Here is a 17,829-nt window from a genome sequence, read left to right as displayed (position 1 = left end):
AAGAAGTAAATTTCTGAAATATTTTTCTTGCTGCTTGGATATATTTCACCCTGAAATTATGAGCCGCAATTTGTGAAAGGTGCGTGTGGAATCTTTCAATATATTATATTAGAACATTTTACAAATGCTTACTGAATGGCAAAACTATACATGGTGCTATTCTTCTGTTTATTCTTTTTAGCTCCGTTAATAAAAATATACAAGCATTAATTGTTTTAAACTATGACAAAACAGTCATTGGAATCATAAAAATTAAAGACGGAAAAGATCTTTTATATCATTTACGATAAAATTGTCCAAAGTGCCTGGGACAGTTCTTGGGGCACCCAGGACTGTGAGTCACTTTGTTACCCCCTGCCTCCAGTGTGAGGGGGTCTTGCCTGCGCCTAGCTGGCTATTAGTTCCCTAACACCTCCAGCATTTCAGTCACTCAAGCACTCTTCTCCGGGCTATGCCAGCCCTGTCTTTGCCTTGCAAAGGTTAACAATAGGTGCACCACAGTCCCCACATCCCTTTGAAGCATTCCCCTGTGATATCTAGCCCCTGACACTGGTTACTCAGAGAAATCCCAAATCCCCTGCCCTCAAGGGTGCAGTGTACCTCTAATTTACCAGTTTCACCTTAAATTACTGCTCCTGTAAACCACACAGCACTTGTGGACACTTACAAGAAATAAAAAGCAAGTTTACTTAACAAAGGAAAGTTAACTAAAAACAAGAGAGAGTTGTGGAAACAAACGATTAGAATACCAAAAAAAAAATCATAAACCCACAAAAGTTGGCTCTACACATTAATAGTTACCTTTCCTATCTATTAAAGTAGGTTTTCTGCCCAGCATTCAGTCTGTTGCAGAGCTGGCAGGCTTCATGGGAACCAGAAGCCCAGTTTTTCATAACATCCCCACTCCCCAAGAAGTCTCCTCAGTGAAAGGATCCAAAGGGTCTTCCTTCCACCCTCCCAAATACTGAATCAGTCTTTTGTCTTTATTCACAGACAGGGTGATCTCCTGTCTGTTGTAATGTTCCCTTTTCCCTCCAAAGGGTTTTCAACTGTTTGCAGGTCCCTCGGATGGTTTTCCCTTTAAAGTCCTGGGATGGAGCAACACTAGATAATCGAGCTTTGCATTCCACCACTGGCTAACCAGGCTGGGGTGAGAACTCACTCCTGCTTGAATGGGCCATCCCCGAAATATATTATCCCCTGGTGACCAACTTTTACTCAAAGTCCATAAAGCATACTTTCAGTATAGTTACATTGGTCCTTAAATATTACCTGTACATACATCTCACAATGATTATATACCTTGTTATGAGCTTTCTATAGATATCTTACATGATCCTCCTTATGGATACAGACCCAGAAAGACGTTTGGCCTAATGAGTTTGCCAAAGGGTCTCTGTAATGGCACCTAATTTTCAAAAGTGATTTAGGCACTTAGGAGCCTACATACATTTTATTTCAATGAGATTAAATTTAAACTAAAGAGGTCATTAAATACATATAAACAAGGTTTCCAAAAATGGGTGCCTAAAGTTAGGCTTTTAAGTCTATCATTAGGCACTTAAATAAGTGGCCTTAATCTCAAATGCCCTGAGCACTAGCAACTCTCAAAGTTATTGTGGCATGTGACAGAATAATGGGGTACGTGGCTTCATATCATGCAAGTGCATTTAGTGACATGTTGATGGGGCAGAGACAAAATGGAGATGGTGGCCTGAAGCCTTAGTAACAGTAATGCCCCTTAACGCTTCACTGGCTGTATAAATAAGCCCAAGTGTAACTGAGAATTGAGGCCTGTGCCTGGGGGGCAATGATAATAGAAGATAAGGGATACAGGGATAGGGAGGGGGGATAAGAAGTATGATGGTGGAAAGGAGACCATACTTCAAATTTTTGCTTGAGGGGCCCATCCAAAAGTTGTTCTGATCTGAATTTAATGCTCATGAAAGAACCTGGATTAACATGACTGGGCAAACACCCCACCCCAGCCCACCCCACCCCCGTTGACTTAGTGATGCAGGATCAGGCCTCCAGGTACAGCTTTGCAAAAGGAGTGAAATTTTCCCACATCATCCTGCCAACGTTACTTTGTAATATAAGGCACTGGACTGGATACTGACCCCCTACAATGTGACAGGAGTATAAGCTTTTGTAACCTGGCCCCCTAATGTGTAATAAAGAGCAATCTCTTACCACAGCTACTGCATGTGACACACTTATTACATGGTGTCACAAATAAGCAAAAGTCGAGAAAATAAAGCCACCTGACACCCTTAGTTGAGAAGGGAAATTAAAAGAGAATGGGACGAGGTTGTTGCAGCACTTCCAAATTTTCCTGAAAGGAAGTATAATTGAAGATAAATGAGAGAGGGAAAGTTCTTCCATTCCATTCCATATAGCAGGCTAGAAGAGATTACAATGCATTCCAGTGGGAACAGGAAAAGGATTGCAAAGGAAGATTGGACAAATGACCAGGGATGAGTATAAAAATATTGCTCAGGCTTGCAGGAGTGAAATCAGGAAGGCCAAATCACACCCGGAGTTGCAGCTAGCAAGAGATGTTAAGAGTAACAAGAAGGGTTTCTTCAGGTATGTTAGCAACAAGAAGAAAGTCAAGAGAAGTGTGGGCCCCTTACTGAATGAGGGAGGCAACCTAGTGACAGAGGATGTGGAAAAAGCTAATGTATTCAATGCTTTTTTTGCCTCTGTCTTCACGAATAAGGTCAGCTCCCAGACTACTGCACTGGACAGCACAGCATGGGGAGAAGGTGACCAGCCCTCTGTGGAGGAAGAAGTGGTTCGGGACTATTTAGAAAAGCTGGACGAGCACAAGTCCATGGGGCCAGATGCATTGCATCCGAGAGTGCTAAAGGAGTTGGCGGATGTGATTGCAGAGCCATTGGCCATTATCTTTGAAAACTCATGGCGATCGGGGGAGGTCCCAGATGACTGGAAAAAGGCTAATGTAGTGCCCATCTTTAAAAAAGGGAAGAAGGAGGATCCTGGGAACTACAGGCCAGTCAGCCTCACCTCAGTCCCTGGAAAAATCATGGAGCAGGTTCTCAAGGAAGCAATTCTGAAGCACTTAAAGGAGAGGAAAGTGATCAGGAACAGTCAGCATGGATTCACCAAGGGCAAGTCATGCCTGACTAATCTAATTGCCTTCTATGACGAGATAACTGGCTCTGTGGATGAGGGGAAAGCAGTGGACGTGTTGTTCCTTGACTTTCGCAAAGCTTTTGACACAGTCTCCCACAGTATTCTTGTCAGCAAGTTAAAGAAGTATGGGCTGGATGAATGGACTATAAGGTGGATAGAAAGCTGGCTAAATTGTCAGGCTCAACGGGTAGTGATCAATGGCTCCATGTCTAGTTGGCAGCTGGTATCAAGTGGAGTGCCCCAGGGGTCGGTCCTGGGGCCAGTTTTGTTCAATATCTTCATAAATGATCTGGAGGATGGTGTGGATTGCACTCTCAGCAAGTTTGCAGATGACACTAAACTGGGAGGAGTGGTAGATACGCTGGAGGGTAGTGATAGGATACAGAGGGACCTAGACAAATTGGAGGACTGGGCCAAAAGAAATCTGATGAGGTTCAACAAGGACAAGTGCAGAGTCCTGCACTTAGGACGGAAGAATCCAATGCACCGCTACAGACTAGGGACCGAATGGCTAGGCAGCAGTTCTGCAGAAAAGGACCTAGGGGTTACAGTAGACGAGAAGTTGGATATGAGTCAACAGTGTGCCTTTGTTGCCAAGAAGGCCAATGGCATTTTGGGATGTATAAGTAGGGGCATTGCCAGCAGATCGAGGGACGTGATCGTTCCCCTCTATTTGACATTGGTGAGGCCTCATCTGGAGTACTGTGTACAGTTTTGGGCCCCACACTACAAGAAGGATGTGGAAAAATTGGAAAGAGTCCAGCGGAGGGCAACAAAAATGATTAGGGGACTGGAACACATGACTTATGAGGAGAGGCTGAGGGAACTGGGGATGTTTAGTCTTCAGAAGAGAAGAATGAGGGGGGATTTGATAGCTGCTTTCAACTACCTGAAAGGGGGTTCCAAAGAGGATGGCTCTAGACTGTTCTCAGTGGTAGCAGATGACAGAACAAGGAGTAATGGTCTCAAGTTGCAGTGGGAGAGATTTAGGTTGGATATTAGGAAAAACTTTTTCACTACGAGGGTGGTGAAACACTGGAATGCATTACCTAGGGAGGTGGTGGAATGTCCTTCCTTTGAGGTTTTTAAGGTCAGGCTTGACAAAGCTCTGGCTGGGATGATTTAGTCGGGGATCGGTCCTGCTTTGAGCAGGGGGTTGGACTAGATGACCTTCTGAGGTCCCTTCCAACCCTGATATTCTATGATTCTATGAAACTGCTGCGTGTGCTGGAACAAGTAAGTAGATTGTAAAGTGGGTTAGGTGAAACACAAGCAAGGGAAATGGCTATGCAGTAAGGGAGGGAGAGAGAGAGGGCCAGAAGAGATGAATTTCCAATTCCAGATGTTATAGGAAATACCATAGTAGGGACTACTCTGGAAGCTCTCCCATGTGTGTGCAGGCTGGGAGAGTGAAGATGGAATCCATTTCTTCCTTCATTCTCCCTCTTCACAGGACATCTAAAAGGCTTTCTGAGTGCAAGGGAAAAGTTATAGCATTACCAGTGGCACCAGACACTCTAAACAGGTTGTGGACTTCTCCACGTCTCTTCTAGACTAACTGCTGGTCAAGAGTGGGCACATGTAGATGCCTTAAAAGGGTGTAGCTGCTGTCTCTTGTATGCACCTGTCTCCCTTGAAACTTTCTTTCCACAGCAAAATGTCTCAGCCACTGCCATTGGGTATGGTGCTCCTCCAAATTTCCACTAGCACAGCTGTGGTTTGCAAGGCCAAAATACAGCTTTTATGTTTAATCTGTTCCTTAAAATGTAAATAAAAGTACTGTGACAGGGTGTTCCACTCACCGCTAGGGTGGCACCTCCCTCTTGGTCGTTCTGGGGAATAGCTTACCAGGTTGACCACCCTTCCTGCAGTTGTACGCCATCTCTTCACCTCTCTCTCTGGGTCTGCAGCACCTCTCTCACTCCACAAGCTGCTGCTGCCTCTTCGTGACAGCCTCCCAGCCAGGTCACTCCACACATTTTCCCCTTCCAGGGTAACAAAGTCTTCCTTCAGCAGTCCTAGGCAGTCTTCCCATTCACTGCAATAGGTGCCACTCCTTCAGTGGCTGGCAGGGGAACCTGGGCGCACCCTCTGCTCCGGGTTCCAGCTTAGAGATCCTCTAGCCAGCAGCCAAGGTCCGTTGTCTTCTAGACCTTACTGCCTTTCCCTGAGCCCTTTCCTACCATCCTTGCTTCCCCACTCTCTGGGTTTGTCAGCCCAAACACACCTCCATTCTCCCAGGGAGTGACTGCAGACTTTCCCAGCAGCTCCCTTCTGCTGCCAATTTCCTGCCTTTGTAAGTCCAGCACAGCTGTTCCCCCTCAGTTGGGCTACCTCAGTCAGGGAATTGCTTAGTCACCTGATTCCTCTCTGCTGTGTCCTATTGGGTTAATTAGCCTCCCTTTGTCTTCATTAACCCTTTCAGGACAAGTGTGGGGTGAACACCTCATCACAGTTACTAGAACATAGCAGTCTGTGAGTGTACACTACCTACTGCCCTCTAAGCATTCAGAATCCATTCAAATAAAAATACAACACATATAAATTCACATTTCCCATCAAGAGCAGAGTGAAAGGGTTAATGAAGGTAAGGTAATTTTATCTATGCATATTTTTGTACACGATCAGTAAATATGCTTTGGGGTAATTCAAATGTTCCCTTTTGGAATTCCGCAGCTCTTTAGAGCTTGATGACAGATAACTAGTTCTGTGCAGAAGAAAAAACCATTGATGAATTGCAGGAAATGGTAAATTATGCAGTGAAACTGTATTCTATATCGTTTTTAGCGTATTTCCTTGAAAATTATCATTGTGATGTGACAATTAATTTTCATGAGTAGGGTCCTTATTCCTTATGATTCCATCTTCCATGGGTCAGACCTGGAAACACTTCCTTCAATGATGCCTTTCTATTTCATGTAATTCATTTAAGCCCTTAGTCTACAGCCTTATTAATCTATTTTTAATGCCTCTTAATCATTTCTCTCTGCCCTGCTTCTATTGCAGCAGTCTACTGATGCCTTTTTGAGCAGCTCAGTCTCCCCCATTTTCCCCTTTTTTTCTTGTTTTTTTTTATAATCACAGCTTCAAGCTCATGCCTCAGCCTCTTTCATTATTGTATTGTATTTTCAAAAAGGGAGAGAGGGCCTACTGTGGCAACTATCAAGGCATTGCCCTCCTCTCCATTGCTGGGAAGATTCTTGCTAGAATCTTACTGAATCGCCTGCTCCCCCTTGCAGAAGAAGTATTTCCAGAGTCCAGTGTGGCTTCAGATCATCACGAGGCACCTCAGACATGATTTTCACAGCCAGGCAGATTTAGGAAAAATGTCAAGAACAACACCAGGAGCTGTATATGGCCTTTATCAATCTGACCATAGCTTTTGACTCTGTCAATCATGAGGGTCTGTGGAAAATCATGTCAAAGTTTGGCTGCCCAAGCCAATTTATCACCATTGTAAGACTCCTCCATGACCAGATGACTGTCTCCATCCTGTGCAGTGGCTCTACCTCTGAGCCCTTTGTCATCCAAACTGGCATAAAATAAGGTTGTGTAGTAGCACCCACCCTTTTTTTCAGCTATGAAAACATTAACCCAAGACCGTCTACCGCAGGGCATTTGCATCCAATATTGGACTGAAGGCAACCTCAACCTTTCTCGTCTCCATGCCAGAACTAAAGTAATATCGGCAACAATAACTGAACTCCAGTACCCAGATGATTGTGCCATAGTTGCACACTCAAAGGAGGATCTTCAAACAGCTCTTAATTGCTTCTCTGATACTTACAAAAGCCTAAGGCCAACTCTGAACATTGGCAAAACAAAAGTTCTCCACCAGCCAATCCCCGGTCAATCATCAGACCCAGCAAGGAAGATCTACATTGACAAAGAAGAACTGGAAAATGTAGAATTCTTTGCCTATCTTGGTAGCCATCTCTCACAGAGGGCAGACATAAATGTCGAGATTCAACATAGAATCCACTATACCAGCCTTGCCTTTGGCAGCCTATCTCACCAGGTATTCAACAATCACAACATCAGAACACATACTGGACTTTTAGTTTATAAAGAAGTTATAATCCCAACTCTCCTCTATGGCTGTGAGACGTGGGTGACCTACAGAAAACACCTGAAAAACCTGGAACACCAGCACCCAGCACTTTCTTTGGAAGATCCTCAGCATAAAGTGGGAGGATCGCCGCACTAATGTCAGTGTCCTCACAGAGGCCATCATCTTCAGTGTTGAGGCCCTGATTATCCAGCACCAGCTGAGGTGGAGCAGGCACTGTGTGCACATGCCTGATATACGCTTACCAAAACAAGTGCTGTACGCCCAACTCACCAAAGGAGAAAGGAATTGGGGAGGCCGAAAGACAAACTATAAAGACACCCTCAAGATAAACATCAAGAGATGTGGCATTGACACCACACACTGGGAGACAGCAGCCCAGGATAGAGATAACTGGCAAAGACTTGTCAGAGAGGAAGCAGCCACTTTTGAGGAAAATCGCCTTGCCCTAGTTAGAGAAAAACACCAGAAAAAAAAAGGAAAGACAACTGCTACGCAGCAATCGTGGCCCAAACCTGTCTTCCAACACCGCATACAATGTCTGCCAATGAGCCTGTGGTTCAACGATTGAACTCCTCAGTCACCAAAGGACCCTTGAAAAATAAAACCTGTGAAAAAGATCATCCTCGATCTTGAAGGATCGCCAGTGATGATGATGATGATGATGTTGCATCAGTTAATAATTTTTGAATTTATTTTACCACCTTTAATTATTACCCCAAGTTACTGTTAGACTAGAGTAACAAATCATCAGCAACAGCGAATGTTAAAACTAGTCTCTAATTTCTCATTTATTTCCTTCTTGCTTTAGTGCCTTACAACAGTGTGAGGTCCTAATATTGTTTCTGGAGTTTTAAAGGATTTTCATTTCTGCACTGTAGTTAAGAAGCATCATCCTCAGAAGATGGAGATCAGAGAGTCTGTTTCTGCTTGTAGCTATTGGGTATTACCATTATTAAAATATAGGGCTCTAACTTTACACGTGGCTTTACAAACATAGACAGCAGCCCTGCAATGAGCTCTGCACAGGCAGATGAAGTCACATAGTTTTCCGTACCATTTGTAGGAGTCATTTGTAGGATCAAGACTACAAAGAAAACACTACCACAAAGATCTTACAATCTAAGTAAAATAAACAAAAGTAAAACAAATTATAGGACAAATGTTACAATGGATTATTTTATGAAGAAGTTGTTAACCGTCGATGGAAAAGAAATAACAACATATGTTGAAATATACCGAGGAAATGGTTCCAGATTTTAAAATTACATTTGGGGAGACTAAAAAAGCCGCTGCAAAACTGCCTATCAGAGCCAGTTCAGGGTCAGAATTCTGGTACAATGTGATAAAAAAAACTGTGTCAACGCATTTTTCAACGCAACGCATATGCAAGACTTGAATGTCACTTGTGTTTTCTTGCTCACTTTATTTTCCGTATGCAGGTATGAGGAAAAAACACCACCAACCCAGCATTTTATAACATGTTGCTGGATTCAATCCCATGATTTATCATTCTTACACTGTGACTGAGCACCATTTTAACAGGCACTCAGTAGGCACTTTGAAAGACACAGTAAGATTTATTAGCAGACTATATGCCTTTCTTGTAAATGAGATCCAAAGACTCAAGAAGCATAGCTGATGCCTTTTTTTCCTTTTTATTTTTCAAAACAAGAGGAACATGGTGACTTATATGGAGATCAATCCTTGTCTACATATCAGGAGGAAAGTTAATTAAATTTTAGTGTAATTTGGACTCTGTCTACATTTTCAAAATTGACCAGTAATTTTTGGTGCATCAATTTTTTGAGTGCACCACCTGAGACACTCTAAAGAGCCCAGATTTTAAGAGGGATGGTGCTCAAGTTGGGCATTCAAAACCATATTTATTTCTGAAAATTTGTACGTGTATATTTTACATTCACTCCTGATTGCAGGACAAAGCTCTGCACCTAACGCCATTCTCAGATTGCTTACAAAGTCTTGTTAGCCTTCCAGTCTTCAGTATGAATCAGCCACCATTTTGTAAAGGAGAAACTACAGCAACTTATATAAAGCAGTATCCATTTAAGCACATCTTGTCATTAATGTTACTGATACGCCAACCAGCGGATAGAACATTTGTTGATATTTTGTGTTGAGATCACTTACCTTATCACACAGGAGGCTATTATTTTTGGTGCCTGCTGTGTAGCAGTCACAGGTTTTACAAACATCGACAGCGGAAAGATCTGCACCTGCTTGCCGGTAATGGAAATCCTTACACATCTCACAGTTTCTTCCTGCATGAGGGAAAGGTTATGCATTATGGCTTCCAATTCATTAAAATTAGCTGTATAATTCAAAATTAAAGACTCTATTCCTTTGAGAGAATTCTATAATTTTCAGGATGTCCATTTTAATGCACCTTTCATCTCTACCTGCCAATTTAGTGATCCAGAGCATATGAAACAATGAACCTGTTACAGACTGTGTTTTACTCCATTAAACTTCCATCTGTTATATAATACCACACTTCTATAGAGCTATGCTACGTGAATGTCTATACATTTTTCTGGACAACTTACTGTTGAACCTCAAATTTTCCCCTTTCATAGAGAAAGCCAAGAACACTGAAATAAGCATGCAAACCCTCTACATATGGAGTGAGCAAATTTTTACTCATTAAAGAGGAATCTGATATTTTACCAAGAATCTTGTTTGCTATATGTTACCTGGTTAGACCAATGCGATGGTCCTGATATAAACACTGTACATCACGTATAATGGAAACCACTTTGCAAGCTTAACTGCAGCAGATGTTCATGCTATAATAAAGTATGCTGGGATATAATTTACATGGAAGATTCTATACAAAATTATATTGCATTATAGTAATGGCATTTCTCTATCTTAGCTGTTTACATAATTCTAGCTACTGAAGTACACAGGGGCTATACTTAAAAAATTTTAATTTTCTCTTCATCATTCTTGAACCTCAGAACCATTTGGGTTTTTATGACTGACTCTCTCCAAAATGTCCCTACATATTTTGATGTTGCTTGTTAAATTACCTGTGGTGTTATGTTGACAGTTATCACATACTCCGCCACCTCCTCTATTGTGTTCATTAGGAAAAGAATCCATTGCCATGTCATAGTGGCAGCTTACTGCATGGCCATAGCACTGACAAGGTTTACAATTATAAGCTTGAACTTGGTCACCTGGATGAAAAGGCTTGTCACGATATAATGGCAAACAGCGCTCACACTAAAATTTAAAAAAAAAGAAAGTTTATCGCTTTATATCTCTGCAAGGTACATATTCATATTGCATTTTATGCTTTTCCTTTTTTCACTGTTGAACACGTTGGCATATAGACTTTTAAAAAACGTTTGGCAAGCAAAAAACATTCAAAACTCTTCCACAAGAATTAAGTTCAAGGGGGATATAAAATATAATACAATAAAAACTGCTAGAAAACTTAGTTCAGACTTAGGGTGAGATTTACAAAGGCATGTAGGGACTTAAAGATACAGATAGGTCGCTGGTGGGATTTGCAAAAATGCCCAAGTAGTTCAATGGGAATTGGACATCTAACCTGCTTAGGCATTTTTGGGCTTTAAGATATAATAAATAGGTATAACGCCTCTCTCCATGGTTTTCGGGGTCCCCAGATCTTCAAAGCTATATTTTAGCCTGTAAAATTAAAATCTTGTAAAATTACAATGGCATTTAGGCACCTAAAGATGGTCCCCTTGTACCCTCCCACCCCCGCCATAATGCACCTACACAAGGCTCGCTATAATCTGGCCCTACACACATGTTTTATACAAATATTTCCAAGCTCAATAATATAAATATTAGTCATCATTCCAAACTACTTAAAAGCACTCTGTACATGTTCAGAAAAAAAATGGTAAAATATCATTACTGATACACAATGTTATTAATTTAAAAACCCTAAAAATGTTTGTAAGCATCCACCAACTGGAACTATTGCTTTAAGTTATACATTTGTCTGAATTGTTTGCCCTTATTTCACCAGTGATTTCTAATGTCCACTTAAGTTAAGAAAGTTTGGTGTGATTTAAAAGCTGATTAAACCAAAATCTCTCCAGTTCTATAGATAATTTATTTACCAAATTAAGCGTGAAATATGATACTGATGCAGTATTAGTGAACCAGTTGCAGTTGTTTATGTAAGTGTCCTGTGGCAAAATGTTTTCTTATCAAAAGGGTTTTTATTTCTTCAAATTTATTTAGTATTTACAAAAGCAAATGATTTTAAATTTATTCCTTCATGTGAAATTAAACAGAACAAAATAGCCTAGACTCCGAAAGAACCCAAAATTTCTGTTCAAGTTCTGTTGAAACCAGGCTATTGCACTATCTGTAATGCTTTGTAAAAAGTATGAAATGAGAATAATCTCAAATTTATAATAGACTCTGCAAAACTTCAAGGAGAAGGTTTATTGTGGCTATTGGTTCATCAAAAACAAAAAAAAATGAATTTCTTACAGATAACTAATGGATGGTATTTTGGACAATGACATTCTAATTATTCAGAAATGATCCAATTAATGTGCGACAGGGGATGGATCACTTGAAGACTACCTGTTCTGTTCATTCCCTCTGGGGAACCTGGCATTGGCCACTGTCAGAAGACAGGATACTGGGCTAGATGGACCTTTGGTCTGACCCAGTATGACTGTTCTTACGTTTCTTAATTACAGCACCACAATGAGAACAAGCACAGAAAGTAAAAGGAGCTTATGTATTGAGACATACATAAGCTAAGAAACACTCCACCAACACGAAGAGCAAGAGAATGGGAAAAAGTTGAATGGTATGAGAAAGCCAAAGCAAAATGGACAAAATTCAAACTTCATTTGAGGAAGTGCAGTTTCATTTTTTCAATGAAGTAATTGTATGCATAAAAAGAGTCTGAATTTGGCCCAGTAAACAAACATTTTTCTCTCTCTGTTGGTAGAAACAAACAAATATATTAAGAGAGGGGGGTGGTTGAGTTTGAGAAGGTTATTGCAGGAAAGTTAAGATACATTTAGTTCTGAATACGGTGAAGGTGGTTATCGTTCTCATTCCGTCTGACTGAGTTCTGTTGTCTTTGTCCAAAACTTCTCTGGTTCTCTCTTCTGTGAGTATGAGTCTTCCCATTTGTCAACAGATTCTTTTTTCCTGTGGAGTGAAGCTGTCACGTGAAGTCATCATTGCAGTAGGAAAGGTAATCTCTCACATAGACAGAGACAATACCACGCAGGGATTTTAAAATCAGTCTGACGACCTTGAACTAGACTCTGCATTCAATGGGAAGCCAGCACAGGAAGCAGCGAATTTGGAGGACGTGTTCCTAAAAAACAGTGTTAGTGAGCAGATGAATTGCTGTTGTATGAAGCAGCTGTAGCTTCCTCAGGCCATTGAGCTTCACTCCTAGATACTGAAATTTTCAGTAGGCCACTCTGAGGTTATGAATATGTAGGTCACTGTGGCCTGATCAATAACAAACAGAATCCAGCACATTCCTCTGGCTAGTCACGGATGAAGTGGGTGTTCTTTGCACCATGGCTATTTGGGTACCTTAGCGCAGTGCAGCCTAAGACAGCTCCCAAGGCAGCAGTTCAATCTAACAATATGAGTATAGATTACTTCAATAGCGAGGGCTGAAATAGAGGTGAATTCTTCAAAGCACTTCCTTCTTCCTACCAGCATGCTCTCAGTCTTGTCAAGGTTCAACTTCAGTCATCTGCTCTTCAGCTAGGCACTTTTGGAAAGCTTGGAGAGAGAGCCCTTAATGTTTGCAATGAGAGAAATGTAGAGCTGGGTGTTGTCCACACACTGCTGGCACTGCAGCCTGTTTTGTCTTACTAGCTTTCTAGACACGTTTATATAGGTATTGAACAGGATGGGGACTCAACCTTGCAAAACCTCATAAGTGAGAGCTTTTGACCATAACCGTTCTGGGTTTGCTTAACAAGGAAACTCCTGCAGTTTCTTGAGGACAGGACAAGAGTGTTTGGTTATCAATGGTATTAAATGCTTGAAAGGTCCAGTAGAATGAGAATGGATGTATTTTTATTGTCAACAAGCAGGAGGAAGTAATGCACCAAAGCAACAAGTGCTGTTTGTCCCATGCTCCCAACTGAAGCCTTAATGGGAGGGGTCCAGGATGTTGGCATTTGACACTGGAGATAATTTTTGGTCAACAGTGATTTAGTTATTTAAGTCTTGGACTTCACTTAAACTCTAGTGTAGACAGCATCTTTTAGAGACAACTATATCACAAATCATCTGTGCCATAGGACATACTGTGTGTCTGCCGTGTATAGGAATGGTGTAGTATTCCTTTCAATAGTTGTAAGACCTCTGTGTATTCTGTTCTAGACGCTGCCAGAAATATGTCAGAACAGCTGTATGTATACAGCTAGGCCTTGCAAACTTACATATAGCTAGTAAACCATTATCTGGGATCTAGCTGCACAAGTATGGAATAGGAGCTCTAATTTCATATGTAATGGGAGATCATACTGAAAGGCCTTTGCTTCTAGCTTTTTTACATCTGCAAAATGTAACTATGCCAATAACAAAAGCCACGGTACAACACAAAACTAAATTTGATCCAGTGCTGGCTGAAATGTATGACATTATGATGACTGGAAGATTTAGGCACACAAACATCTGTTTAAAGGACTATTACCCTATTCCTAAACACTGCAGTGTCCAATTTTGGAAAAATGACTCAGGATATTTTCTAAACATTTGTGCCAGGTTACAAATATTTGTGGTTCTAAGGGAAAGGCTTAGAGAGAATGGAGGTACCAATGGCAAGACACTGGAATAGAACGTAAAATATTTTAAAATATGTTCTTGATACATTTTGGCCAAATCAGATTCTGGAAGTTTCCGTTACTGTATATTTTACCATGAGTTGCTTTTCTGCAAGATTATTTATAGAATGAGTTTTCAAAATCAAGAATTACCTAGGGACAGTTACAAAGGAGTTATAAAAAATAGGGGATTAAAATGGGTTGAATCTTTCAGTCGCTTTGTGGTACTTAGGCTGCCACTCATTTTTATTTGTCAGAGCTAGCACACCTCTCACAAGTCCCTCTTTCCAAAGGATGGTCCTTATCATAGACCCACTTCTAGCCCTGAACCACACACAGATCTGGAACAACCTGGGATTACACCCTATTGATAGCAGATATACTAGAATCAAGAAATTGAAATGATGAGGAGGATATTCTTTATAGGCATGAATCCATATTGCATCAGGCTCCCTCACCTACTATTTTTCCTCGCATACTGAATCTTGGGTGTTTGTCCCACATCTAGGATTTCTCAGATCAAGTGGTCTTGTCAGTCTAATCTTTCCTTAGAAAGCGCCAATGACAGGTATTTTACAACCTTCTTAGGATAACCTGTTCTAGTGCTAAACTATTCTTATAGTTACAAAGTTTTCCCCAATATCTAACCTAAATCTCCCACACTGCAAACTAAGCTGATTACTTCTTGTTCTATACTTGGTGGACATGGAGAACAATTTATCACTGTCCTTTTTATAACTGCCCTTAACAAGTTTGACAACTCTTCTCAGCTTCTCTTCTCTAGAGTAAACATGCACAAATCTTTCACCCTTTCCTCAAAAGGCATGTTTTCTAAACCTCTTATTTTTACTCCTCTCCTCTGGAGTGTCTCCAATTTGTTCTCATCCTTCTTAAAGTGCGTGCCCTGAACTGGACACAGCTTAGTGACGACGACTGCTAATTATAGACAGAACGTCCTTTCTCCAGTATAGTACTGATGTCAGTAAATCATGTTGGGTGTCATTTCTCTCTGACAGGACTAGGTGCAGACAAGTACCTTTCAGAGTTTGGCTCAGTCTATGCACACGAATGGAAAAAGATGTCCAAGCTGACATACATCTGATCCTCTTACTTTCTCTGGGGATAGTTTTCTGGGAAAATGCATTACATGAAGTCAGCTGGCTCAAAATATCTAGCTTATCTTGACCCAATTCATTAGTCAAAACAAGTCTTTGCTCTAATTTGTCATCATTTTATCACAATTCCTGGATACAGCAAATTGGTGAATAGACCTAATGACATCAGCTTGAATGCAGATGTGCAGAGTTCCCTATTAATCATTTGGAATGCTGGAGGAAAATCACAGTGAAGCAATCTTCAACATATCAAGAATGCAGAGTGGTGCTTGAAAAGGTACAAGCATTTTAAGCCTTACAATAAGTTGTACTTAATTAAGCCCATCTTCCTAATTCTGTTAAAATGTTCCATCCTGTTGCTTATACCTCACCTCCCACCTCAACAATTCTCAGTCCCAGTCTCCCTTGACTGTTCATCCAATCTCAGTCTCTACCCACATACTGACTCCCAGTATCACTCCATCATCTCTTCCAGTCCTAGTTTCCTTGCCCAGCCAGTCATAGTCTCCTCACACCCAACTCCCAGTTCCAATGTCCCTCTTTCCCTCTGCCAGCCTCCAGTCAAGACTTCTCTACCCCTGCCACTCCCCAGGCTTCTTCTCCCAATCTACTCCCACCAGGGGTCTGGCTCTTGTCCCCTCTGCATTCAGATCAGGCACCTTCCTCTTTTGTGGCATGGACCCAGGAAGAGAGTCACTGATAGCACAGGAAACAGTCTCCTGCTCTCAGTTCAGTTATCCCGTCCCAGGATGGCCTGCAGCAGTCCAAAACTGAAATTTCAGGCAAAGTCCTGCTTAGCCCTAGGCTGGAGTCTGCACATTGTGGACAGAATCTTTGAGGGATTTAGCGGATATAAAATATTAGTCTCTACTGAGCATGTGCAAACTGCAATTTTTCAAAGTCTGATAAGTTGGTCAGACAACAGCTAAAATTCAGGTCCCTGCTCCAAAGCTTGGGCCGCTCTAGCTTTCCAAATAAAAGGTCACCAGAATTTTTTTAACATGGGCAAAACAGTCTATTTGTCATTAGCCTTGTTCTCAAAAAACAGCTGAATCATTCTGGCTGAAATTGAAAAAAATAATAAAATAAAATAAATAATAATAATAATAATAATTAATAATTCAGCCTAATGCAGACACCCAGCATGGAAAATTTCAGCCCTCTCTCAGTGAAGACATGACTCCTTATTGATCCAGTCAGATGCCATAATCCAGTAAAGCAGACCTCCATAGCAATGGAATAATACCTGCAAGTAGAAAGGCCTGTATTTCTTGATTCTGATAAGGTTATAATACTACTGCAAAGAAGGCATATGTAGGAATTCAGAAAATAAAGTAAAAGAGACTAAAATGTGGTCTAGTGGCTAGGACATGTGAAAAAGGTAGTTAGGTATTCTGTGTCCTATAGTGAAGAGTCCATTCCAGACTGAGTTAGCCACACATCAGTTTATACCTTGACCAGACCACATCATAGGATCATCTGTATCTTCCCTTTGTGTGCAGTCAGTGATTAACAAATAAATAGTAACTTAACTTCATGGTGAGTGTAGGGCAACTGGAACACACACACCCCCGCCCCCCGTGATCAGGCCCTAAATTTGCTTATTATCAAAGTCAGCATGGCAGCCTGTCTAGTATAACAGAGTATACAACTTTTTTTCACTCAAGCTCTTCTAATGTATCATAATTCCTCCAAAACATGCAGATTATTGTGGACACCTCCAAAGAATCAATGCTACCACTTCAATATGGAATGCTATGCTACAAAAACTATAGTCTTCCAACTATTTGGAAATTTAGGTTTACAACTCTCATCATTGTTCACAGGAGTTACATTTTCAGCTACTTACACACAATGTTAGGAATACAACAGCACTATGAACAGTAACAGGAGTGGGAGCCTAGTTTTCTATAAATTCCATTGGAAATTTATTCCTAAAATCCCATCTAAACTGGCTTTTCAGCCATAATTAAAAAAATAAAAGTACAATTTAAATATAGCTGTAGCCAAACATGGTTCAACCAACCAAACAGCGTGGAAAGGACCAACCCACGTACTAACATGGATAGGAGCCCCTGAAATTTACTGTCCAGTCAGCCCCGCTTTTTTGACTTCTGCAAAAGATAACTCTGACAAGTGCAACTTTAATTGCCATTTGACTTAGATCTCATATGGATTTTCATCATCCTTGCAAAGTGAAGTGTATTACTGTTGGATGAGCCTTTTAGACAGAACAGTAACCCTTCCACAACGCCCCTAGTGAATGATCATCTGGGCAACATGTCTTCAGGTACTAGAGACAGCAACAAGCTCTTTCAATATTTCAATGAATACAACAAAATATTGTACAACAAAATATTTTAGAAGTCTATGATCTTTCATTTGTGAAATGACAGTAGTTTTCCAAGGATAAATTCATGGACTAACCCATAACTTCCAGAGACATGTCAAAAGATACTCGAAATTTTCAAGCTTGTAAGGCTCCTGACCAGATGGCTTTCTACTTGCTGTTTTCCCAAACGCTAGTCAATCATTTGCCAGCTATGTTTCATTTCAGTTAATTCTGAAATGACTGGCTTCCTCCCAGATTTATCCCTGATGCCCCAACTACAGTACACTATTTATTGGACAGCCTGAGATAGCAAGGCACTTATTAATTTAA

The 17,829-nt window shown here is 41.0% G+C and overlaps 1 protein-coding gene across 1 annotated transcript in view; it reads right to left on the bottom strand.

The window, feature by feature from the left end:
- The window catches only part of USH2A (usherin), a 580,026-nt gene that overhangs the window by 496,733 nt on the left and 65,464 nt on the right, over positions 1-17,829 (bottom strand). Inside the window, exons 9-10 of the mRNA XM_048843172.2 lie at positions 10,282-10,477; positions 9,380-9,510 (exon numbers count right to left, since the gene is read on the bottom strand). Of these exons, the coding sequence (XP_048699129.2) occupies positions 9,380-9,510; positions 10,282-10,477 (327 nt within the window). The remainder of the gene's footprint in view (positions 1-9,379; positions 9,511-10,281; positions 10,478-17,829) is intronic.

The sequence above is a fragment of the Caretta caretta genome, chromosome 3, assembly GCF_965140235.1.
Source record: "Caretta caretta isolate rCarCar2 chromosome 3, rCarCar1.hap1, whole genome shotgun sequence".
Taxonomy (NCBI): Eukaryota; Metazoa; Chordata; order Testudines; family Cheloniidae; genus Caretta; species Caretta caretta.
This window is presented reverse-complemented; position numbering and strand designations above follow the sequence as displayed.